Source organism: Glossina fuscipes, unplaced genomic scaffold (assembly GCF_014805625.2).
Source record: "Glossina fuscipes isolate IAEA_lab_2018 unplaced genomic scaffold, Yale_Gfus_2 2, whole genome shotgun sequence".
In the NCBI taxonomy this organism is placed as follows: Eukaryota; Metazoa; Arthropoda; class Insecta; order Diptera; family Glossinidae; genus Glossina; species Glossina fuscipes.
The window spans coordinates 10,293,403-10,320,937 of record NW_023998416.1 but is presented as its reverse complement, the minus strand read 5'-3'; the positions used below and the strand labels follow the sequence as shown (position 1 = coordinate 10,320,937).

The 27,535-nt window shown below is 33.1% G+C and overlaps 1 protein-coding gene across 1 annotated transcript; it reads right to left on the bottom strand.

Moving 5' to 3' along the window:
• Nucleotides 1–10,803: 10,803 nt before the first annotated feature.
• On the bottom strand, nt 10,804–12,003 carry LOC119633968 (transmembrane protein 230). The gene is made up of 3 exons (XM_038027826.1): nt 11,642–12,003; nt 11,388–11,550; nt 10,804–11,324 (listed from the first exon to the last, which is right to left on the bottom strand). Exons 1-3 carry the CDS (start codon nt 11,819–11,821, stop codon nt 11,302–11,304), a joined length of 366 nt encoding a protein of 121 aa, XP_037883754.1. The 5' UTR covers nt 11,822–12,003; the 3' UTR covers nt 10,804–11,301.
• Between the last annotated feature and the right edge of the window lie 15,532 nt (nt 12,004–27,535).

Sequence of the window (27,535 nt, the reverse complement as noted above, 5' to 3'; positions counted from 1 at the left end):
TAATGATGACCTAAAATGTAATATAAAGTATTTTTATTGATTGCTGACTTAGACAATTTATTTTTATGTCATTGTAGTATATTTCTAGTTATTTATTCAAACAAACATATAGACAGGCAGGCACATACATATAATAGAAACGTGCACATATTTACAAATTTATAAACCTTGTTAGACATTGATTATGTATTTATAACAATTCAGTTTTAGACAACATGATATGCTGCCTGTTGGTTAATTAACAGTGTTTTACGAGTGTTTAATAAATGGTTCGGCAAACTATTTTGTCGACATGTGAAGCGTTTTAAGGTTAACGCTGCGGTTAAGGGTAATTTCTCGACACTTTCAAACCGATGACATAAAGAATGAAAAATACTATAAATTTACCTCTTCATTTGTTACATCCAGAAAGAAACATTACAACAACCGTCACGCAAGAGCAAGAATCTATATATAGTTAATTCTGAATCATGTGAACTTTTGGCTCATCTGTCTGAATGTATCTTATTGAAATTCTACCCTATTAGAGAATTGAAATTGTCTTCTAGAGTGACAAAAATATACAATCCCTCGTATTGTATTCTTAGTGAACTTTCGAAAATGAAATATAAAAAAAAAGAAAAAAACGATTTTCCTTAGAGCAATCTACGGAAATTTTGTTACCAGCTAATAATCACTGGGGATTAGATCTCAGGAATATGGTGGATGGGGCAGTAAGTTGAACTTTAATTAATGTAATTTTGTCATTCCATAGCCATCGAATGAAGATTCCATCTTTTCGTTCCATTGTGAGGTGCGGTGGTCAACTATATGTTAAATCAATATGTCACAAGCACGCTCTTCGGACAAACTTGTTGCGCTTGCAAGGTTCTCTAACCTTAACTCGACGGCCATTCTCGGACCATTTGGCTTGAACAATATTTTTTTGTCAGTGATTATAACTGTTGGCCATCCCGTATGCTTATCTTTGCCCCAACTGGAGAAACGCCTGTCTCAGACGACATATTGTTGCGCATACCTAATGATAATAGCCCGATACCCAACTTTTTCCATTTTCACAAAAATGCTGCTCATCAACTCAAAGTCAAACGATTGTCAAAGAACAATTGCGCATCCATAATGGCTAATATTGCATTTTATCATACTTATTAAAGCATGAGAAAAGTTATGGGAAAGTGCTATCATCTTCGTGTTTGGGTCGATAACTTTTAAAAAAATTGCTTAACTTGCATGTGTTTCTATATCTTCTCTGGCGAACAAATGCTTTTAAGGTGTATCTCTGTGGACTGCACGGACTTGAACACTTTCACTTATTAATGAAATGATAATATAATCGATCTGCTTTCATAAGGAGCCCCAACAACATAACAGATTCTTTCCAATTTTCCAAGATTGAAGCAAATATCTGCATTTTTATGGAAAGGAGAATGTTTACCATAGACGTTACATGGACAGATTGACATGCTTAGATCAATTGAGAATGTGATGCTGGTTAAGAAAACTTCCATCCTTCGGTGGTGGATGTAAAGCTTGACGAAACCCACAAGAGAAATGTTTTTATATAAGCCTCAGAAGAAAATATTTGTCTAATTTATTGTGACGGGTCCGAAAGAAGTATGTGCTTGACAACACCAGTGTAAGTGTAAAGGACAACACCATAGGTAAGCTTAAGAATGAATGATGCTTCAGCTTTCTCGTATTAAGTTAAAAAAAGACAACTAGACAGCTAAGGGTATGCTTTAGGTCCGTTCTTAGCAGACTCCCCGCAATATTGAGAACTACTGCAATGCATCTTTGCCCTGAATTTCGCAGGAGACTTGAGGCATTTGGTGTGGGACGATGAATGCAATACTTTTCTGAACGGGGAGGTGAACACAAGCTTTCACGGAAAAATGTCTGCAGTTATTTGAGGAGCCTAAAGTAGATTCGTAGAGCAAGCCGATGTACACTTAGCCTACGAAAAACATTTGAATGACTAAGCCAAGCGACATCAAGTTAAGGCGACAGCACAAAATTGGATAAACAAATCCCGAATTCTCTCCCCCACAAAATATATACCCATCCACAGATAGTAACCTTTGGTTTTTGGCATATAATACCGGACAACGTAACGTAAGGAATTTACTTATTTAAAAAACAAAACTTTAACATTGGATTATATCAACAAGTCAGAAAAAGCTAATAAATAATGGGTTGCTAAGAGAAAATTCTTCATTTCTCTTTCCTTTTCCTGTCCTTACCGCCTGTCATTGACAGAAAGAAAACTTCGAATATCTATTCAGGAAAAGGCTAAAGACCAGTTACGGATATATATCTAAAAATTGACATAAAAATAATTAATGTTACATATGATAAATGTTCCAAATGGATTTAGTAAAAAATATCGTTTCGATTTCCACAAGTTCACCTATATAACTATATTCACATGTGTAAGAAATACACATTTCCTATTTATTAGGGTAAACATAATGGTATGCAAATATAATTAGATATCTATTATTAACTTTTATTCAAATTGTACACTTTTGATATACGCATATACGCATATACGCATATATGTATGTATTTGCTTTTTCGTACTTTCTACATAACTGATATGATAACTGATGTCAATGACTCTTATGAACATTCCTTACTCTTATTATCAACTTTTATTTATTATTTCGATAGAGATAAAGCACAATGCGAAGAATTCAATGGAACTGAAAGCTGTCATAAGAAAACTGAAAAGAAACAAGTGAGAAAAATTATATTCGGCTGTGGGCGAATTTTTTATACCCTCCGTCTTTACCTTAAGATGATTTACGCAAACACTTACTTACTATTATTGCAGTTTATCGGTAGCATAGTTCTTTGTTTTTGAAGGCAGAGGTGTTCTCAGTTTATGTTGCAGTGTAGCCATGTCCTTTGACCGGCTAGACTCATTTTTAATACCAAGCTATGTTAATGTACTTCCAATATTTCTGCCAAATTTGAAACCAATCCATCTCCACTTTTGAGTTCAGGAAGGCGTTTCGGATGGAACGACCGAGAAATAGATGGATTCCAATAATTTATATATTTTATGGGATCTCTCAAGCTTTACTCCGAGTTTGTTGCAAACGTTTTGATAAACTGAATATATTTTCCTTCTCCAGTGTTGGAAATGCAAACATTATTTATTCTCATTGTTAGGCGTGTGTTTTTATCTGTCCATGTCTGTATTCATTACAAGTATAAACTTACTTATTATCTGACGATTATTGTGACTCATATTTTCGTATGTAATTTTTCGTTAATATTCACCACCGTTGAATCGGGCATTTTTATTTTGTCAACCCGATTGTAACATCGAGCAGGAAACTTGAAAGATTCCATAAAGAATACGCATTCTTCGATGAGTATCAAAATTTTTACTCATTGTAAACATGTCCATCCGTCCACCTACGTAATGTATCGGATATTGGAAGTTCTTGAACGTAGGTTAGCACTCAAAATGAGTCAGTCAGTCAGTCGAACGACGCACCTGCAGCCGAATATAAACTGAGACCACTTTTGCATACTTTTGGGTCTTTGTTCGATACCCATCAAGTAGTGTCCACGAAACTTATAAAACTGGCCAGGCATATCCAATGTTAAAAATGATGGGACTTTAGCTTTTCGCTTTTGTTCTTGTAGGCGTAAACGCGGGGTCTATGAAAGACTCTTGTTATACCTGTTCTATAGGTTTTATTTTTATTGCAATAAATACTCTTGGACTTCTCTATCAATAATTGAATGCAGTTAAAATTAATTGTTATTAAGCGTTTCAATAATTTTGCTATTTCATCTGCTTTTTCGCTCTTCGAGGCAAATGAACAATTGCTTCACTCTTTTTCAGTTAATGCAATGAACTTCTCTGCTCATTGCAGATCGTCGAGTGACTAGTAATTTGTTTATCACACGCGAAATAAACAAAGCAGCAAAAAATCTTATTTAAAAATTTCGTGTATAATTTAATGATGCGACATCTATGTGTATAGAATTCTCATATTTTTGGAATTATTCTTCAATTTTTTTTTGTCTAAAGCAGTTTAAATAAAAGCATATTTTTTTTTTATTTTTTTATTTTTTTTTGATTTTTTCATAAATCTTTCAATCCCTCTTAAACTCGTTCAATTTCATTAAACTATGCTATATTTAAGTGTCAATGACAGTACGTGTGAAAAGTCGGTGCAAGTAGTATGGGTCAAAAACATTCATTTTCAAATAAATGATAGGAACGGCAGAGAAGGCAAATCAAAGGTAAAACAAAAGATGTGTTGTAAAAATTATTTTGAATAAATCCCATTGTGACTATAAAATCTCGTTCGATATGGTTTATTAAAACTACAAATTAAAAACTAAGGAAATCGGATATGTTTGCGTTAGTGTGTAGCTTGTTTATCTACATGAACAACAAGTGAATTTCGGTGAAGCAAAGTTCAATGTTAGTCTTTCAGTGTTTCCTTCACAACCGCAAACTAAATTTAGAAAATAAAAAAAACATTTTTTTTTTTTTTTTTTTTAGATTAACTTTACAAAATCAGCTTAGTTCCCTCTATATGCTGTAAAAAGAGCGGAACAAGCGCATACATACATACATATTGCTTGCTGGCAAAGTTGAAAATGTCAGTGGTCTCTGCGGTATTATGTGTTTAAATAATGCCACTGCTCTGCTCTGCTATTGCTACTATTATACGCCATCGTTGTCATTGCATTGCGTTGTTCTATCGAGTATATATATATGTATGTATATGTGCATCGAATTCTATTCGTAGCGTTATCTCTTGTATTGCTTTTTTCAGTAGGAAGCAATTAGTTAAAAATAAAATAACAAACTCATTCAAATTGATAATATTAATGATTTCGAAAACATCTTGACTTCTCTTTTTATTACTCGACTCGGTTAATGTTGCATGCATTATTCATCATCTTATCAGTATGAAGTTTTTCTTTTTCTTTTACTTTTTTTATTTATTTATTTATTTTTATTTTTTTTTTTTGTTATGTTTGCGGTAAATTTTCTGTAGGTCGCTTTTTATGGTCACAGTTTTTTACGAAATGATAAACGTAGATGCATGCACAAGCACATATACATGCGCACGCACGCGTGTAGAAAGCATTTTGAATGATCGCTTTAAAAATTATGGCTTATCTGTAAAAAACTAAAACACTTAATGGCAAATTTAAGACTCATTTCTACCGAGAACTCTCATGAGAAAAGAAGAAAAATTAATAATAGATAAAAGTTAGATGCACTCAGGCTATATCCGCGCATTCCTTACGAGACCATTAAAATAAGCATTCAGACCACACATAAAGCACTTTTAATATTTCAAATGAATTGATTTTTAATTTACGTAATTTTTTCTTTTTTTTTTTTTTTTTATTTTACATGCGCCAAAGGCGAAACATTAGACTGGTTAGATGTCCATTACGAATGCAGATAGGTACTGATGATGCCGATGGTCGGAATAGTGTTCAGGACAGTTTGACTAACAAAATCGTTTAAGATCACAAGCATTATATCAAGCCTTATCTTTCTACTGGTTTGCGGTCAAGAGGAAAACATTACCTAAATCGAACCAAGATTTCATTTAATGTTTTTCGCTTAAAAAGATGTCTACAGCGTCACCGAAAAAAATTGAACTACATAACGGGCTCTGTAAACAGCTGCATCTATCCTAATTGCTTTGTTTGCAGTAGCTGGGAAGTGAACTGCCGTTGATGCCCAAATTGCTGTCTAATAAGCGAAACAAAAGAAAAGCAGATTATGCTGAATCTACTTTCCATGAATATAGCGCCAAGGCAACTGATTTCCTAGACAGATAGTCTCCATGTTTAACGTCTGCACCTACCTTGAAAGCTTCAGGAGAAAATATTATTAAAATACACATTTTTGCCGCTGGTCTGACAAGATGTGCTCTGTAGTAAGTTAATTTCTCATCAATGCAAACGAGTGATAATCGGAAACACTTGAGTTTGGAGAGTAAGTAGCGTGGCCTCTAAGTTAGGCGCTTCTAACCACGAATCGTTTTTCCTGCATCTATGAATGGGCGGATGTCAGGCACATTACCGACGTCTTTTTTTGATATCTTTCTCGTTTTCTGAACAGTAAGCAGCTATGGGTAGTGTTTAATATTAAAAGTTTCAGCAAACATTCACAGCTAATCCACAGACCACACACTAATGGTGCGGCGAAATACGAAATATCGTCTTCTTATCAAAGCCTTTCAGACTCGCTTGCGATATGTGTCGATGTTACTGCTTATTGTAACTGGATATGTCCACACTACAAAAAATAAGTGAACACAACTTCAGATGCGTGTGTCACTTACACGTAGTTCTAGCAATTATACAGTAGGTATTTTGCTCATAAAACCGTGCAAATTGAAAATGAATATTTTTATATGGAAAACTTTGTAAATGACCAAAACCATGGACGTACTTAATCGTTTACGTATATTGCACGTTTTATAAAAAAAAAGAAATTATAAAACATTTAACGCACTATACAATAACAAGTAAAGGAATTAAATTCGGTTTTTATAACCACTTGACCCCAAAAAAATGGAACCAAAAACAGAAACAATATTCCACATTGGGTAGGTTGAGAATAATTTTACCCTTTTTTGCAGTGCACGACAGGATCGTCCGTGGAAAAATGTTGTCTGCTGTAGTTTACAAAAACAAAAAAAAATTTCTTTTAGTTTTAAAAACAAAGGAATTCTTAGTTTACGTTATACCTTAAAGAGACCTTCGATCCATTTGAACAATTTTCAACAACAACTTGTATACGAAAACTTCGGATACGTTTTAAATATATCTTCATTTTTGTGACCGGGAATATGTTTATCACAGACAGCTGCATGCTCCGACAAGAAGACGGACCGACAGACCTCCTTCAGTACACTCGTCAGGAATGTGCGCACAGTATAATATCTCTGAAGCTGCTTTCTGCGTCTTGCAAGCATTTTGAAAATATGTTTACCATCGACGTTAAATACATCTATTAACCACGATCAAGTTTATCTATACTTTATAGAATCTCTGAGTTACAAAAACGTTTTAACAAAACGAATGTAACGTAGTTACGTCAAAAGCACTCTGTACACATATAAGACATGAAATTTTGTTAGCAACATTTCCGCAATAAGATTTCAATGAAAAAAATGTATATCAAATGTACACAGAGCGACTATGCTCAGTTGGTTACTATTCAAGGAATTGAAAAAGTATTTACTTAATTTAAAGCCAAGGTCCGCCTGAGTAGCCGAAGGCGAGGAATCTCGACTAGCAAGTCAGTGGTCATGGGTTCGAATCTAAAGTGCGGTAGAGTTTTTAATAAAAGCCGATAGCCTTAGATATGCTAGTGCTTTTAAGAGTTTAGTCTTAGAATTTATTTCTCTGGCGAAATTAATAATAATAATAATAATAATAATAATAAATCCAATGTCCATAATTATTATAAGCACTTGTCCGTTTTTCACCTATGGATGATGAGCACGAGTGCACAGTCGTAGATATTTCCGCGTAAATCATCAACAATGCATATGTTCGTCCTTCGTGAAGTTTTAACGAAATTCTTGCCCAACTCAGCAGAGAGAATGATAAAGTAAACAATGAAATGCCTATTAACTCCTGACACTCCTGCAACTGTCTTTCCTTAAAAAGTCTTTATGACGTATCTTCTTAAATAATCTCTACCCTGATTCAATCAACTGATTACCTTGTATGCGTATGTTTTGTAACGTAAAATATCTTTCTTCGTTTGAAGCAGTGTTGCAAACATTTCACGGCTAGGCTTGTAACGACTGTGCTTTGTAAATTTACAATACCGTAAGCATTATTTACGAAATTATAGCAACTTATTTACAGTTAATCATGCACGGGAATCTTTTTTTTAATAACCTTTCAACGCTTCCTCTCTTTCTTTCCTCGAACATCACAATTAACTCGGCCTGAGCAAATGCTTCGCTTATAAAACTTTTTTATTGGTATTCCTGTTAAGCCTTTAAGTCTCAGTGGATTTCCCGGTGTGTTTTTGTTAATTCGTTTCCATGCTGCATTTGTCGGGAATGTTCGTTAATCTCTCCGTTAATCAGTAGCCGGATGAAACGCTTTACACAACGAGTGCATTTGCATCCTGCATCAAGTTGGTGTCAGAAGATCGTTTAGTTGTACGTGTTTACGTACAGTAATGCAAATAATTGCGAAAATTTTACTTTTTCTGCGTCCATTTGTATTCCCAAGTCAAACAGTGATGCCTTTATGGAAACAAAATGAACCTGAAAGTCACATATGAGTTTAGAATGACCCTCTGCATGTTTATGAACACAATTTCGTTATGACAACGAGAAGCAGAAAGAAAAATACAAACTCAGTCGCTATCTACTTCTATATTTGGGAAAAAAATACTAATTGAGACGGTATATAGAAAAAAAGAGACGTATGCGTCAAGCGCGCTGCTGCCTATAGGAACAAGCTACCAAGCGGAAAAGCCCGAGACGCTATATTCAAAGAAGTGTGCCTGTGTAGTAAATATAACACAAACAGGTAAGAAAATTATATTCGGTTGTGACCGACTCTTTTACAACCATCACCGATAAACTAAAAAAAGGAAAAGAACTAAATTTTCATACCCTATAATATTAGGTGGACGTGATAGATATTTTCTATTTGCAAAATAAAAGTGGAAATTTATATAGTCTACGCCTTGGATCGTTTAAGGCAGGAACTATTTGAGGACAATAGGACTGCAGAACTGAGACATTAGACTGGAAGACAAACGGTCTAACTACGGGCAGGAAAAAGTTTAGAGGAACATTCCGCTATTCTCTAGAAAGCTTCACTAATTTGGTGGCCCGCATGGTTCATTAGGATTTATGTATTTAAGTGACATACTTAGATATCCTTTAGTTCATAAGAGCGATTTAGAACTTAATAAAGGTTACGGTTTTATACAATTTTATAAACGAGATGCACACGTTTTAATAATTTCTCGGTTTAAGATAAAATCGGGGAATAAGTTATATACTAATTCAAACGAATTTCGAATGCCTGGATCGTCCGACGATTTAAACCAACAGCACACAGCAACAAGATAAAGAAAATTGCCACAACGAAAGAATTTTCAATTACACATATGACCTATAACCCAAGTTAATACGAATAAGATAAAAGTTTTATACCAATGCATTTATTTTTTAAGTGGATAAATGGAAGAAAAACATTTTTTTTTTTTTTTCTTTTAAGATGAAGCGATAACTTGTAACATTGCAGTATTAACAATAAAATTTTGCTTTAACAAAATTAATTGTTTTTGCAGGTTCGTAATAATTATTAATATAATATTGATTTGATTTGTTTTGCAACAATATTAGGACTTTTCGCAGCCATCTTTATTGCTGCATTTATGCAAAGCAATCTGTTGTCGTTTTATTTTGTTATCTAAGTGATTTCCTTTAAAATCCGTTAGGTGTCCTATAATCCGCCGAAGGAGAATTCATATAAATCATATTTTATTTTAATACCTTCTGAGTCATTCTGTGCACACATTCAAAGTAAGCTAAACTGTTATGCGTAATTGATAGAGCTGCCAAGTGCCTCTTTCTAAAAACTGTGAATCAAATATGTTTTACAAAAAAAATGTATGTAAAATTTTTAAACTTATTTGAAGAATATTGCAAATGACCATCTACGTGAAACTTAAAGCTCTTTTAACAGATTACATGAAACTTAAAGCTCTTTTAACAGATTACGTGAAACAAATGCCGACGGCAATTCGCATTTTGCAATGAATTTTAACGAATACATGAAACTTAAAGCTGGCGGCTTTGCAAATTAAACGATCTGGCAATTTAAGTTGTTAGTTGGGCATTTTTGGCAGGTTTTTAATTTATTATAAGCGACTCTGTGCCTTGCCTTTCAACAGGGAATTTAGCGAGAGCGTTGTTTAAAAATTATGACGCTTTAATTCTAAGCTAACTTGTAAAATAAAATAAATTAAGAAATTTTATAATCGCGAATTTTATCAGACTTTGTAGAATCGAAAGGCAGTTTACGTTACAATTTAATATTTTGTTTACTAGCTTATATCTAAAGTTAATCAAAATACATTTGATGAAAGTAAACTGAATTAAATGTTCGAAAGAGTTAAAACACAGAGTCATCTGAGAGTAATTAAATGAGCAAGCCTGAAATCCACTTCGATTCACAGTCATTTGAGAGTAATTCTTTCCAAAGAAAGTCTAAATGCGCTTTAGAATATTTGAGAGTTGATAAAATTTAGACCGAAGACAAATGCTCAAAAGATCTCGAACTGTACAATAGCACATATGTTAATAATATATATAATATAATAATATAATAATTATATATATATATATATACATATTTGCTCTAATCATGAAGGAAGTAAATGCGGTTTATGTGATATCAATGAATCTGTAACCAACTTCATATCAATGTAGATAAATTCTAAGAAAATCCAGCTTGTAAAGCAAAGCAAAGTGATGAGGCTATATCTAACTTCCACAGTCGTCATGTGAAGATCGAAGTCGCCTAGTCTTGATTTGATTGATTTAGATAAAGACTGTCTGCCATAGGTCGGTATCGTTTGTGACAATAATTCGCCGAGCGCTTTTGCTTACTTGGCTTATACCCTACCTTCAATAATTTTCCTTTCCAACTCAGTGACAGAAGCATTAAAACGGTCCCATGATCTCGATTAGCAATACTTCGAAATATCAGCTTTTATTTTCAAATTTTGCCGCTCTATAGCGCGACATGTAATGAAGAGGATGACAAAATATGCAGAAATATTAAATGAATCTTTCCGTTTTCACAGAACAATAGTCTTTAAACAGATGGGAGATTATTCCCAATCAATTGACTTAGTTCTATTTAATTGAATGTACAATTTCAACATTGCGTAAAAAAAATTATCCAAATAAAGCATTATTTAGCAAAGATGATATAACTCAATAACACGCCCAAATTTGATTTAGGCATTTGTTTCTTCTTAAAGCAATAATTTAAAAATGGTTAGAACGAGTTTAAGTCATGTATGTATGCTACACACATTTGGTTGATACGCATGCGTACGTACATATATTTATACATATGTTTATATATATGTATATTTATACGTATGTGTATACTATATAATTAATATATGCTTAAATATATTTCATTTATATTATGTATAAACGTATATACTACTACAGTTATAAAAAGGGAGCTTAATTATAAAGAAACGTGGCAGTCACAATATTGAATATTACAAAACGACATTAGCTTTTACAACATTGGGATGTCTTCGACTGTTGAAATGAAAAGAAAGCATTATAAATAATCCCTTTTAATACGATATTACTTCAGCTTACCCGTAAAGCCGTCACGCTTAAGGCAAATGCATAATAAAATGTACCCATAATAACCACCGGGTATAAACATAAGGATGCCCAATATTAATAACGGCCACGCCCGGTCTGCGTACTTTTTATCGACATAATCCGTAGAAACTAAAATACCGCAAGTTAAACAAGTCTAAAATAGAATAAAGAAAAATGCACAAGACACACATTTTTAGATGTTATAATGAATCTTTACAGATGTGTAAATGAGGTAAATGACTCACCGCCCCAGCTATTAAAAAGAACAATATAAACAATATTGTTTTCCAAGGAAATTTTCTTTCCGGTTTGTCAAATTGATCTTCCATAAATCCATCCGGCCGATCGTATTCGTCTTCCCCAATGTCTTCCGTGGTTAGCGGAGTATAATCTGTTCGATTTGCAATATGTCTACGCCTTGACATCTTTGTTTTCTTCTTTTCTTCTTTTTTATCTTATTGTCAAACAATGAACCTATTACGCACTCTTTTGTTATATAGCACTTAACACTAAGCAAAATATTTGAACTATTTTTTATCTTTTATTGTCCTCGGTCTATTTGAAAGCCCATTCATTACACCTTAGGAAGAGTTTAAAAATCTTATAAATAAAAGTAAACAATCGACACAGCTGTTCTTCTTGTTTGCTTGTAAAGTATTATTTGCATAATATAGTGGAGGGTTACCAAGCTTTTCCGAAAATGTAATAAAGATTGCCATTGCAAACGGCTGCATTTGTTCAATGGGAATTATGTAGGGGACTGCCATCTTCAAGTTTTAAGAAGCAAAATAATATATTAGAACGAGTCATAAATAACTTCCGATGCAGATAGGTAGAATCTATTGTTCGTATTAATCCACTATAAGTCAGCGAAACAAACGAGTTTTTGTTAAATGAGAATTCACTTAGTCGTCTGCCAACTCTTTTATGTGATGCATGTTATATTCGACTGTTTTTTTTTTAATCTCTGAAATGGAGAGTCAAAAAGTGCATATTCGACATGTAATGCAAGGCAAGGCAAGAGCGTTAAGGCGACAGCTGAAAAAATATGCAGCGTATACGGTGAAGGACTGGAAATTAGTTGATCTACATATGCGACGTTAAATGACGAGACGTCCTTCCGACTTTGATGACAATCTTCTAAAGGCAATATTGGAGCAAGATCCACGCCTATCAACAAGAGCTATTGCAAAACGGTTGAATACCTCACAACCAACTGTTAAATTAATATAATTTTGTTATGCAATGACTTATGACTCGAGCTAATATTTCTACCAACCGTCGTAAAAACAAAATGTTTTAATTTCTTCTTTTACATTATGTAAGGTCCCTAATTTTCAACCGAAAAGTATGAATATGTATACGCTTATTACCAATTTATAAAGAAATTTCTTTAAAAAAATGTTCACCCAGAGAGGAGAATTTTTTAATTGAAAGAAATCTCAGCATTACTTTGATAAAATGATCAAGATATATATTTTTAAAATGTTTTAGTAAACTCAAATAGCTCAGCAACTAAAGCGCATTCTTCGAATGGTTAAAAAAATTATCGTCAAGATGGTTTTTAAGGCGATAAAAAATTTATTCTAAAATGTGATTATCTGGGAAAATAAAAAACCCACACTACGTTAAATTTGGCGCATTGAATAGCTCCTTGACTATATTTGAGATTTTTATCAAATATCAAAATGGAAATTTTATTTAAAACCTTTTTGAAAAAACGCAACAGTGAAACTTTCAAAAACGAGACATAAATATATATTAATTTTGTTTGAAAAATATTTCTTCTACAGAAACAAACCTTACGCGTTTACTAAAACACTTTTGACAATAGTTAAATATGCAAATTCTAATCAAATTTGCTAAAAATTCTGATTATTTTCTGGCGAAGCATGTGTTTTGAAAACATCGTGCAATGAACATGCGTCACGCAATTATAAGAGAATAACACAAAAAAAAATTAGCTAAACTAATGTGTTGAAAGTTTTATCAAACAACAACAACAACAACAGTTGTTACTTTATATGTACATATATATCAAACAACAAAAAAGAAAATATATATATATTTATGTAAATGTGTTCATAATTGTCATGCGTCCAATTTCTCTTTTGTTTTCACATTAGATATAACGTTATTAGTATCCGGCAACAATTAAAATGTATAAAAAAATATAACACCATTAAAACGATGAAAGAACCTTCACATTGGAGCACATGTACGCATGTGGGGTGTGTATTACTCACTCAAGGACATAATATATGAATAACTCTAAAAAGAGATAGAGATAAGCATTATATTCGCTACCCGTCACGTTATATTGTTAATTCTAATCAACCAGTCATCAGCTTGCATATATATAGTCTGAAGAACCTTGACTTTGTATGAAAAAGAACAGAAAAGAGTCCGTTGATTGCATGTGAATTTTTCGACATATTTAATGTTATTTACACATAACATACAATCACGTAACTTATAACCTATAACCTTAGTCCTGTCGGTCTCGTCCGTTCGTTTTTAACTTACCAATCAGTCCTTCACTTACGCGGAAAATTGCTTCTACAACTACCGCCTATTAACTATTTCCGGTGACCTAAAGGCTACCGAAGAAAACTATGGAATGCGCACGGGCCAACTATGTCCTTATGAGCGACCGAGTAAGTAAGAATCGCGACTACCAAGTCAGTGTTCGCTGGGTTAAATCTCAATCCGACAGATTTACATTGGTCGTAGCTATAGTGAGTGCTCGAGTGAGTCGATGAAGGCGCTAGACTTGTCGACTGGGCACATATCTACTAGATTCCTATTTCTTTTTTTCTCTTTCCTCAATTCTTCGTGACCGTCAGCTTAATAAACTCCCTTAAGTGATTGGTCGCATCGCACAAAAAAGGGATTGGGGACTATAATGTATAAATATTGCCGATTGGCCGTCAGGTCTGTCCATTCTTCTTGTACTTCTCTCAACGGCAAGGGCCGTTGTTGTAGAGCTTATTCTTGGCCATCAGGATGTTAGCAAAGTTTGCTTGTCTCTTACTTTTTGAATTAGTTCGGTAAAGGATTTTATTCGCCCATGCATTTGCATATTAAACCTACAAAGATATTATTCTGAGTAAATTAAAAGCGAGGTGCATTAGGTTCATCAATGGGTTAAGTACTACATATTCACTTTTAGGTACAAACTACGTAAAATGGTAAAGTGAAGCTTGTGCTGAACGAAATCTTTGCATGGTGCAATCTATACAGATTGTTCAAGGCGTTATGGGTGGTAACTTGAGCTATTTCGCCCTATAGAACTTTTAACATATATCTAAATTTGTATGGTAATGTTTCAACTTTGACTTCCCTTTATCGAATTCAAAGCAATCACGCAATGTTTCACATTCAAAATCTAGCACAAAAACCAATTTGACGCCAAGGAACAAATACCAAACATGCGCCGCAGTCCACGATTAGTTTGTTATTTAGTAAGTGTTGTTTGGGTTTCGCTCATAGGATAAGACAATGTCTCATTTGCATGCTATATGTTATAGGCAAAATTTAAATATGGTATTCTTGTATCTTATAAATGTGCATTAGTCAGCCGTAATACATTTGTTTAATGCCAGAACAGTTATAATTACTTTTACACGTGCACGTACAGGTTGTTGTCAGATCAGGCTTTAGTATAGTTAGTATAGCTTTTTTTTTTTTTTTTTTTTTTTTTTTTTTTTTTTTTTTAAGAATTTTACACTTTGGCGGTCATCAGGTTTTCTATTTTGATATACGACAACTGCATAACACTTTATATTTTCATCAAAAGTTATTCGATATATATGTATGAATGTATTCAACAACTAATATTCGCACATATCCGTGTAACTAAAACAACGCCGATGTATTATTCATTTATTTAAGGTAAATATCAACTATTTACTACCAAACTACGAGACCTTGTCCTTTTTAATACGTTTGCCAATTTTCTCTTTCATAGTAATTTTATATAAAAAATATTCTTCTTCGTTTAGTAAATTCGAAAGGAAAGGTTCATTGAAAATTTAAATGTCACATGAATACAATAATTGCATTGGATTGTAGCTGCCCAGAGAGAGAGAAAGAGAGAGAGAGAGAGAGAGAGAGGAGAGAGAGATTGGCTTTGTGGTCAATGCAGCAGCACTTAAAGCATGGAAATTGGGTAAGTTTTTTACAAGGTCCGGTTTCCGGCCGTGAAAGTCTCTCTTGTGTTATTGCGGGCAAAGAAATTTCTTTCGCTTTTCCTTCTCCTTTCCCATTCAATTGCATTGACGTATCCTGCTTATGAATACACAAAAAATTGCGAAGACAGAAAACCGCAGTGAAGTCGGCCGAAAGTTGTTTTTTGCGAACCTATTGATCCTCCACTTGGGTTATCAAAATGTTGCATTGGCATGGGTAGTGCCTTCAATTACCCATCAATCACTAAGCGACGCAAGACCCGCAACATTATTAGCTATATACATTTTCCCATGGTGTTGGTTAAATAGCTGGAATTCAGAGATTTCTTATTGTATTATTAATCAGTTAAATGCTTTCAACTTGTGTACATGTCGCGTAAAGTGAAAAATTATTTTTCGATATAAAAACTCAAAATTTCATCAAAATTAATGCAAATCTCATTTATGTATGTTTCCTTTTTCTCGTCTTTGTAATACCAGTGAGTGCTATAAATAGAAAGAACGTGCAATGTATAGTAAGGAAACTGGATATAGTTGTTCACTTCAACAGGAGCAAAGTGGAAATGTTGCGTCAACCAAATACAGCCACTAAACCTAAGCATACCTTCGCAAAGTGTTTGCACTTGTAAACACCAGCTAGATTAGACCGGCGAGATCAGGCTAGCACGGCGAAACTTTTCAACCGAGGGTGCAAGCAAGGAAATGGTACAACGACGGTTCAAAATTGGGAAATGGCGAAGCTAGGTGTGGGCTATGTTTTCGTAAGGCAACTTAATTTAGTTCCAAAATTTTTTTTTAGTTTTCAGTTTTCGTCATAAAAAAGCGGAAATTAGACTTTCTTTCCATATAAGGGCTTGCTTTTCATGATAACTTCTACACATGTTGAGGCGTAAGAAATGGATCTATCTGATCAAAATTTTTTACAGCTATTTTCTTTTTGTAAATTGCTGCCATGGACCAATCTACGTCATAAAATATTAAAAATTAAACCTTTTTTAAAGGCCTTACAATTCATGAGTATTCTTAAATGGAGTAGACTTAAGGAGAAATAGACCTATGTGGTTTAAATTTGGTTCCCTTAATTTTTATGTTAAATTACCGTGAAGAACAAATTTTCATCATAAAATCTTAACAATTAAGTTTTTTTAATATACAAGGCTTCACATTTTCCGAGAATCCTTCTACGCTATGGTATCTAAAAAATAGACCCACGTTGTTCAAAAGCGGTAAAGTTGACTTCTTTGCCAATATACTATTACGAACTAATTTTCAGGATGAAAATGATTGAAAATTAGATCTTTTTCAACCGTTCGTAGGAACGGTTTCTTGAGAGGAAGTTCAAAAAATTGCCATAGCCGAACCAAATTTTTTATATCAATTTAGAATGGCAAAGCATTCTCGAATAATTTTGAAAATTGCAATTTTCTGATGGAAAAAATGTAACGATCCGACCTATTTTGAATAGCGTACTTAGGTCAAAACGCGCCGAAATATGTCTCAAATATTGCGAACTATAGTTTGAACATAAAAACACACATCAGATGGACAGATAGACAAAGGGACAGAAAACGACTCTTCATCGATCGGTATAACAGCGGGTGAGTCGGTCTAAAGTCTTTCTGGCACAAACTTAACATGCCCTGTACTACAGGCGATGTAGAGTATAAGAAAGAAAAAAAAAAACACATAAAAGGCAATGATCGCACCTATATAGATTAAATGTTGCTATAGATTAAAATGTTCCCGGACCGACGGACATCTGATTTTTTGCAAAATTGCCCATTTTATCCCGAGACAGTTTGAAGCTATTAAAATCCTCGATCTGGTGAGTAGAAAGGCGTCGCACACAACACACAAAAGGAGTCGGATTTTATAAAAACATGTTAACGGATTTTCATTAACGGAAAACAAATGTGTGTTAGATAATAAAAGAATCCTTTTACAGAATATTTACGATACGATTAATGGATATTAGAAATACGAAAATTACAAACGTAGAAATAGACAGCTGCATGAAATAACCAAGGGGCTTGTACACCATTATTCAACTATAAGAAGATTTGCTTCAATAAATATTTGCAGACATGAAACAAAAGTACGAAAATCATCGATGGTTAAGTGAACAGGCAACATAAGTAAGTTGAATGCCGATATTAATAAAATCCACATTCACATTCCTCGTACCTAATGTTGCCTGGGGGAACAGCTGTTTAGAAATCAATAGGTACCGTTACAGACATCAAGATGAAATAGTAAATTATCCAACTGAATGCTGAATTCCGGGAAACCATCACAAATTGTATTTTGCTGCTGTTAAAAGAGCCAACGAAACGGAAAATATTTTGGTCATTGTGCAAACGCAACCAAAGGACAAAACAGCAAAATTGAAAAGAAAAGGAAAAAGTACAATGAAGTTATAGCAAAATAGGTTACATCTGTTATGGTCACGTGCTGTTGGATCATGTCAACGAAATGAAGCAAGTCGACTAAAAATTATGAAATTAATAATTTCTTATAATAATAATTGAAATAAATAATCCTAGCAATAACTCAATAGATTTGCTCTTGGTATAGAAAATTAAATGTAAAATAGACTATGCGAATAGAGATGAAGTGCGTAGATATAACGAAAGTGACGGTGATAATAGCTATCACCATTCAAACGAAAAAGTGTGCAACAACTTAGCGGAAACAAGGATCACGTTTACTGAGAAATTAAGAATACCGTCCCGTAAAAGGAATCCTGTGCAAACTAAGAGGAAGATGAGGACGAACCAAAGACTGTAAGGTACAAATCAACTGAATGTGGAGCAAAGGAAGTAGAAGTAGAAAGTAGAAGTGGAAAGTAGAAGTGAAGACATTTCCACAACCCAAACGAAGAAGTGTGCGACAACGCAACAGAAACAAGGTTCACGTCTAGAAATGAATTGACGCGTAAAAGGAATTCAGTGCAAAGATGTGGGTATACGTGCGAACATCTAAGACGAATAAAAGCCTGTAAGGACCAAATTAGATTGGTATGGAGCGAAGCAAATTCAGCAAAGTCTATTGCTATAGGAAATTGAATACGAAGTAGGCCTTGGGATATATATGCGTAGGCATATATCAAATAAATTTTAATTATTATTACTGCGCCAATAGGTTATGGGCGCTATTAGTACCTAACGATGACTTGGTGGCGGATAGAATGGCCAAAATCGCTGCCATTAGAAACATCAAAAATATTGACAATTATTAATCCAATTTGGTGGGCGTGTTAGTGTAAACAATTCAAGGTAAAGTGGACTATCAAATATATTATTATATATATATATATAATAATATATATATATATATATAATAAATATTCATTGTTATTACTGCGCCAATAATTGTTGGCTTTGGTACTTTTGTATTATCATATTTTGAAGGAAATTAGTTACATACAATACCTGGCATACAACTAATTTAGAATGAATAAGATAGGGTGCCTATCATTTGCAAATAAAGAATCTCTTGAATGTGCCTTATGTACCATATTAATCTTTATTTAGTTGATCCGTGGCTGGATTGTATAGATGTTATCAAGGATGCCGTTTCCCCTTGCTGGTAACACAAGTATTCCTTTGTTCTGTTTACCGAAATATTTCTATATAGAGTGTTACAATACGGAAATCTACATTGATTCCTATTTATTTATTTATTTTTTTTTTTTTTTTTTGAGATCTGTAGCAATATGACTATGAAGTTCTCTTTGTAAGGGCTGATAATTTTTATATGTAATTAAATAAATAAAAAGTCCTTGTTATTCTAACTACACCATATATACAAATTCAGTTTGTTTCATTGCTTGCTTATTCAATTCCCTAAGTACAAGACATTTGCTAGTGTTTCTTTTATAACCTACACCACTTTTGGTACAGGCTATGTTAAGTTAGTTAATGCGGACGAATGTGCTTAGAAGGGCTTAAGGTAGACCCGATCGATTCAGAATCACTGTCGAATGCGGTCTCACAATTACAAATTATAAAACTACAACAAACGAAGATACGCCATAAGCAGAAGTAGAGATCATTGATTGCACAGAGTCCCAGAAAATAACTACCATCTACTACGGCCATGTAAATGACGCTTATATGATGATTATATATACATCTATATATTTTTTTTTTTTTCTTTTTCTGTATAGTTTATATTTCTTCCTCTTGCTCATAGAATTTACAATTATTCCTCTTGCTCATATATTTTACAATTCTTGTGGGAGGACCCTGCTAACCGGCGAACGTACGTCGGCCTGCTGCTTATTTTTCACGATAACCATAGCTTTCGTATGAGTAATTTCTCTGCCAAAGTTCTCTGATGGATCAGTTCTTATTATAATATATTAAAAATGAAATTTTTGCTAAACCGCTTACTATTCATGAGCATCGTTATATGCAAATAGGTTCGAATGGACGAATTTCCCTCATAAAATATTAAAACGTCGATATTTTTGGTATATAAGGATTTATTTCTTATGAGAGACCTTATACGAGATTGGATGCAAAATAGGCATGCATTGTCTGTTGGAAGACCAATTTAAGTCACTTATCCACGTGGAACTTATTTCGCTGGTAACACCAATAATTTTGATGAGTTAACTCATTGAGAGTTTTTGGATTATTGGAGACAGTTTAGACTCCAAAATAAATCCAAAGTAAAAAGTACAATGGAGTTACATCGGATGATCTTCGTGGCAAATTGGTGTAAGAGTTTTTGAAGATTACACACCTCATATTTGTCTATTTTCTAAAATCTAAAAGAACTAAAGTCCTTGGAAAGCTTAAGACGTTCAAACAACTGCACACTTTCAAGTAATAATGGTGGAGAATACGTCAATAAATAATTTGAGGGATATTTGCAAAGCTATAGCAACTTCAGATAATATACTACTTCCTACACTCTACAACAAAATCGTAGTGCACATCGCACTTTAGTGAAAATGATGAGACCAATAATGACTCATTTCAATATATGTAAGAGGATTTATGGGCAGAGGTTATAAGTATTGCGCCTTACTTACGAGATATATCCCTCTACTATAAGGTTTGGGATGACGGGGAATCAAATGTACATCATTTGAATTTGACTTTCTGCTCCAATGTTGTACAACTGAATATAAAAACCAAAATGAAATGCGAACCAAGAGGATAACAATATATAAACCAAAGCATATCCATTGTATGACAAAGTGGCAAATAGAGTAATCGAACGATGGGACGTAATATTCAATGAAAGCGTATGCAACAAAAACAAAAGTAAATGCGCAGTTATTGATAAGCAACCCATACTTGCAACCCATACATATATGCTTCGATGCTTCGATGGAATGGAAAACCTTGCAAATACCAATAATAATGTTCAAAAGAGCAATTAAAATATATGCGAACCTAATAAGTATGGAAGTAATAACAACGTTTAACCATTTAACACAGCATACTCCGAATTAGAACTAAAGACGGAGATAATAATAGGCCCTGATAGGCAGAAAAGATTTTAATAAATTAAAAAGTGTTTTTGAAGAACCCATGCTTCAGGGAATTGAAAAAGTGGGAACTATGAAGAGTGACTACAATTCACTTAAGAAAAACAAAACATGGTCGCTAATTAATCTTCCTAAAGGAAGACCGGCAATCGGTTCTGAATAGATGTTTGCTGTAAGACAAAATAGAAAGATTGAAGGCACGGTAACTGGCTAAAGGTTGTTATTAATACTCTGATGTAAATTATTAAGGTAGAACGAACTTCATGATATAGCCTACCTGACACAAGCTGGCAGAATCGTAGATGATAAATACAAGATTTGTTAATGTCCTCAAGAAACTGACACATACATATGCAATGTGAAAATAAACCATTTTTGTGCAAAACAAGAATTTTATTGTAATCGTTACCTATGTAGACAATATTTTAATTGCCTGCAAGGACAAAGGGTTGCCCACAGAAATGAAGATTGCCAAAGAGTTCGTAGTAAAGGACAAACGGGGTCCAATCACTCAGGGGATGCCCGCCACTCTTGTAACTCGGTGACGGTGAGAAAGGAGTAAAGAAAGAAATAGACAGACGGTGTCAGCAAGCGGCAGGCATGTACCCTTGCCGACTGACGTCTCACGATAGCGATAGATCAAGGCAAACTCTACCACACTTGAGGTTTTTTAACTCGGTAGCACTAACTCTGTAGCCGCTATTGTTACTTGCTCAACTATCCATCCAGCCTGGAAATAGTTTGCGTGCAAACTTCCATAAGCCAGAAGAGAAACTTTGTACAAGAAAGAAACTCTCGATCATTTTGGGACAGAGCAGTGTAAACTAAATTTAGCTTAGCGTCTTTTAAATTAACTGTTCGGGTGAATGGAAAAGTATATCTCAAAACGAATGCCATTTTGTAATAGAAGATCTAAAAACAAGATCAGACAACTTGCACAATGAACTGCAAATCCACCCACCTATCGAACAAATGTCGGCGATAAGGCACATTCCATGTTTTCTGATTGATATCAAAGATAGGAAATTGAATTATGTGTCGAAAGATGAACGGATCAAGGAATATTATGATGCGGATTGGGTCAGAGATGTTGCAGATCGTTAATTACTTGCTATACTGTGAACAGGAAATGATCCGATGTACATTATCACCGACAATCAAAGGACGCAAAAATCTGTAACAAATCCAATGAGAAAGTAAACGCATCAACATCCGAGAAATCATCTTAACGTATTGCCCGACGAACGGAAAATTAGCTGAAATCGACACATTTTCCATTTTCTCAATTATTGAATTTATATATAAAATCCAACATAAGGAACATCTAGGAGCAGGAGAAGGTTTGGTTAGGAAGTCTTTGCAAAGATCGTCACACAACAATAAGACGATTTTTCCTTTGTTATATAAATATGATCCGGAATAAGTAAATATTTATTACTCAATGCTAATTTGTTCAACAAATATTGGAAATATATCCTTGCAAAATAAATGTTCATAGTTTTCGTTCTCATTAAACATATATATATAGCTATTGTCATCAGAGAGAAAAAACAATTGCTACTGAAGTCAGTATTTAAGATAAGTTCGCAGTTAGTTGCAAGCAAAAGCCAAATCAAAAGTTGACCGTGATCTTTAAAAATAAAAAAAGAAAATAAAAAATTGCATTTTTTAACATTTAATCTAATCAGGCAGTGACAATGTAAAATGTACATTTACATATATACATACATACATAAAATAGTTAAATTTCTTTGGTTTTTTCTTTTATGTGACAATCACGGCAATGAATGTTTTTCGCCTTTAGGTAAGTTTATGCTCATATGTAGTTCAACTGTACACATAACGTCATACATTATAAAATTAGAGCATATTCAACCACCCAAAGAAGCAAATAAACCCAAACTAAATTTAGAAAAACATATGCAATGATAAAAATTAAAAACAAGTGGGTTACAGTTGGGTACGGTTTAAACCGAATTCGAAGTAACTAACAATTACGTTACGCATCTTTTGTATCAAAGAGTTTTGAATCGCTGCAAGTTATTTGAATGTTGTTTTATTTTTTTTTTTTTTTTTTTTGGTTTTTTCATTTCAGTTGGAGTTGTTGAAGCAAAACTTAAACGGACTCGAAATGTACGAAGGAGTTAGTTTTTTCTTACTTTTGCAAAGAAGTCGATAATTTTAGTATACCTTATATTATTGCTTGTTCTTAGTTTTAAGATGTCTACCACGCACATATACATACATATTTGCAGAATCATCCATGCAGAAACATGATTTATACATGATTTACAAGAAATCAGCCGACACTCATACAAAATGAACGAAACACGTGCAAACTATCAATTGCATTATCCGCAAGACAGAGCATGCTCTAAGAGCAAATGATTGATGGGAGAGTATGATATTTAGTTTTCCCTTTTTTTTTTTGGTTTTTTTTTTTTTTTTTTTTGATTCCTCCTTTATAAGGCGAGGAACCACCCTTAACTAGAGTTTTATACGCAAGTGCGAAATTAAATTACATTTTAATTTTGAATCAATTTCTCACGCGAGATATTTTGTCTGCATTCTTTTACATTAAATGCACTAAAACACAACTGTATTTGCTATAAAATTTTATATACGTGGAAATAATAACATTCACACGAGCATACATTTTGTTGAATATTAATGTAGATATGTAGAGAGACACTTATGTCGATATATGGACATCTGCTATAAGTACATGTACGTGCCGGAGAATATAGTTCCGATGGACTTTTCTGAAGAGCGTATTTGCAATTAAGATAGTAATCGGTTTACTTAACCCGCTAAACGAGAAAATTAAAATATTTAACAAAATTGTAAAAAAATGAAATAAAATTTTTAAAATTTATTTACTATACATGGAAAAATTTTCAAAAAAAAACATTTATAATAATGCAAGAAAATATTGTAAAATCATTTTATAGAAATTAGAAGGAAACTAGTAAGTCGGGCAAGCCGACCATTCAACGCCCTACACCACTTGGCCTAGTACAAATTTTCACTTGTTTTGGTAACAATTGCACATTGTTTCCATGCAAAGGCTTTTGATAGAAGCCCGCACATTGGAGGACGCACGAAGTATCACATGAGGCGATCCAAATTTTGTAAAGTTAATTAAGTTCCTAAAAATTGTATTATTTTTCAGTTTTCGTCATAAAAAACTATAAATTAGACTTTCTCGCCATATAAGGACTTGCTTGTCATGATAACGCCTGTATATGTCAGGGTCAATTCACAGTCCCCAATTTTTGAGATATTTTGATGAAATTTGGTACACCGACGGGCTTTCGCCCAATAACGAACGCTATTGAGAATAGTACGGATTGGACCACTTTTTCCCTTCGGCCTTATTTTGAAAAAGCGATATATAGACAACTGTAGGGTGGTGTAGAGCATATAATAACGAGCTGTGTCCCAGCTGTTTCCCAGTGTTTTCATAAACAAATTATGCTTTCTTTTCTCAATGGAGTTGACAGGCAGAAGTAATTCAAACGACTTGGATTTTACGGTTCCTGCATTAGTTTGGGGGTAGCAACGCTTGGAAAGCTGAAGATTAGTTAATTTTTTTCTCCCTTTTACCTTGCGTTTCTTTACTTACAGACGCTTTTACACTCGCTCAGGGGAAAATCTTAATAATACTCCCTGTTTAATTCCCTTATCAGATCTTTTGCAAAATGTTAAGATTAATGTTAATCCGATCCGTTAAGCCATGTTGGTAGTCATTTCAAAAGCTAAACTCGATCAGCCGCTGAAGGAAATTACCAAAGATGTCAAATATTGTAATCAGTGTTGGCGCAGCATGAAAACTCAATATTTTCTTGCTGATTTCAAGGCAGCGATGCCGCGAGATAATGGCACAGTATAATATATCAATAAATCTTTACTTTCTTTCATGCGCGCAGCTACTCCATCAACTAAGAATGTAATCATTAAATTCAAGTTTATTAGTAATTTTTGGTAAAGTAAAATGCAATGGACAGATGGTCGGACCTCTAGACTACGCTTAATGTAAACAAAGTATTTATTGCATATATATGTCAAGTACAAAATATGCGAAATTGATATCCAAATAAATTAAATTATTAATTTACTTTAATAACAATTTTGCATTAATTTAAAAACATTAATCTATAATAAATTTTTGTATTCCAACCATTAACTAAAGGGTTAGGGATATGGATGATGCAATTCAAAAGGGCTACAAATACCGGCTCTATAACGAATGATTTGCTATACAGCAAATCAAAGAGCATTGAATAATAAACGCAACTACTCTTCGAAAGCAGAGAGTCAGTGCTATAACTAAAGACGTATAAGTAAATTATAAATTAAGTATAAGAGAAAACAAAAAAAAAAAATAAACAAATGGAGAATAATTTGTATTAATGAATGTGTAGGAAGAGAGCAAGAGCCAAATATCTATAAAGTGAGTGAATGGTATAAACAAAAGGAAAAGTCGGCTTTTACTGTGTTTACTTTTTCTCTATTTTTCCTATAAAAAAATTTTTTTTTTCGCAAAAATATAGAGAAAGAAGTAAATGCTACACTTTGTGTGCAAAATAACGCAAAAAGAAAAAGCCGCCCCTTTAACAAATACAAAAAGCCCACAATAAACAGCAACAGCAACAATGACAAGCACTGTAAGAGCAATACGTGTAAGCAGCAGAAGTCGTGCTCGTGCATAAACAGTACAAACAAACAAAAATGTAATGGTCACGAGACACAATAAGGAAAATAAGGCAAAAAAGAATATATATACAAATATATATATATATATATATATATTTGAGCATATTAAAGCACTAGTTATAGAGCAACGGTTGCTCCTTGGCAAACAATCAGTACGTTGCCAGTCAGTATTCGAAGAAGAACACAACGAAAATTTGGAATAATAAATAAAAAAAAAAAGAATATAATTCAAATCGTTGATATATATATGTATATATACATATATATATATATATATATATATATACAATTTCATCAATAGAAAAAAAGAAAAAAAATTAAACGCAAAGGAAATCAAAGAAATCTATCTGTATATGCAGAGAAAAATAAGAAAAATTAAAAAATTTATTGAGCACTAAAAATACATAAAGGATATATTAATTAATGTAAAGTTGTAAAAAGGAAATCCAAAAAAAAAAAAAAAACACTAAAGTGAAATTTGAACTTCTATCGAGAGAGTACGTAACTTACAGGAAAAGTGGGAAACAAGTCGTTGTAGTAATAATTAAAGGGTAGAATTATAAAAACATATGTAAAAGTTTTCTGTTTTTTTCCTTAAGAAACACCTACAAAATATTAAAAAAGCATCCTTTACAAGTGAAATCACGCCTCACTTAAGTGTGAGCTTCAAAGAGTAGTTCTAACGATTGCGTTTTTTGGTTTCTTGTTTATTTTCCTTCTCCTTTTTTTTTTTCGTAAAATTAAGTCAACAAGAAAATTACCGCAACACCAAAGAAAAATCCTTGAACAGTCGTCAACTACTACTACGTACACAAATTCATATACTTTATATATATATATATATATATATATATATATATGTACATATATATATATCTATATGTGTATGTATGTATAAATACATGTATATGTATAAACACACATATACATATATACAAATATTTTTGTATGTAAATGAGAAATACGGCTCCATGTGTTAAGCACAAACAAAAAAAAAAAACAAAAAAAAACAAAAAATTAATGGTATATAGAAGAGGAGTTAGTAACGGTATGGCTCCTTAAAACAGACATTCTCTATAGAATTGAAAACAAATATTTTACCATAAATTGCAATAAATTTTTCTCCACAAAATATCAACGCACACAAACGCAAGCACTTAGTCAAGGCATAACTCTATAACTGCTTCAAATCAAGGACATACCGCATGTACAAGATACGTACGTCAAACTACGCCATTTAAATATAATGCAAAAACAAATCCGTGCCGAGTGAGTCACTTTACTTAGTCAAAACCTAAAGACAACCAGTCATTCATTCAGTTAGACGTCGTCGCTTTGGAGATCGGTAAAAAAATAAAAATAAAAATAAAAAAAAAGAAGTACAGAAACAGTTACCATAACATCTTGAGAAATTATTTTCATAAATAAAGAAAACCATAAAGTTTCTTATGTAAAAAAAAATAAAAAAAAAAAATAAAGAAAAAAAAAGAATAGAAAGTTTAACAAAAGGAATCCACAACAGAACTTAGACTATTATTTGTGGGTCAGGCCAGGTTGGAGGTGCTCCGGGGGGTGTTTAAGAATAATCAGCAACAACTACTCGACACGTTAAAAGCAAAAAACAAGCAAAATCGGAATCAACAAAAAAAAAAAAAAAGAAGCGCAGATACAAAAATTTCGTAAAAATTATCACAAATAATTGAATTTTATTTAAAAAATTTCCAAGCCGT

Bases quoted from the DNA above. Each gene is read 5' to 3' on its own strand.
- LOC119633968 (XM_038027826.1), bottom strand. From the start codon at position 11,821: ATGTCAAGGCGTAGACATATTGCAAATCGAACAGATTATACTCCGCTA. The intron at 11,551-11,641 runs GTGAGTCATTTA...ATTCTATTTTAG, and splicing joins TCTTTTTAATAGCTGGGGCG to ACTTGTTTAACTTGCGGTAT. The intron at 11,325-11,387 runs GTAAGCTGAAGT...TCATTTCAACAG, and splicing joins TAAGCGTGACGGCTTTACGG to TCGAAGACATCCCAATGTTG.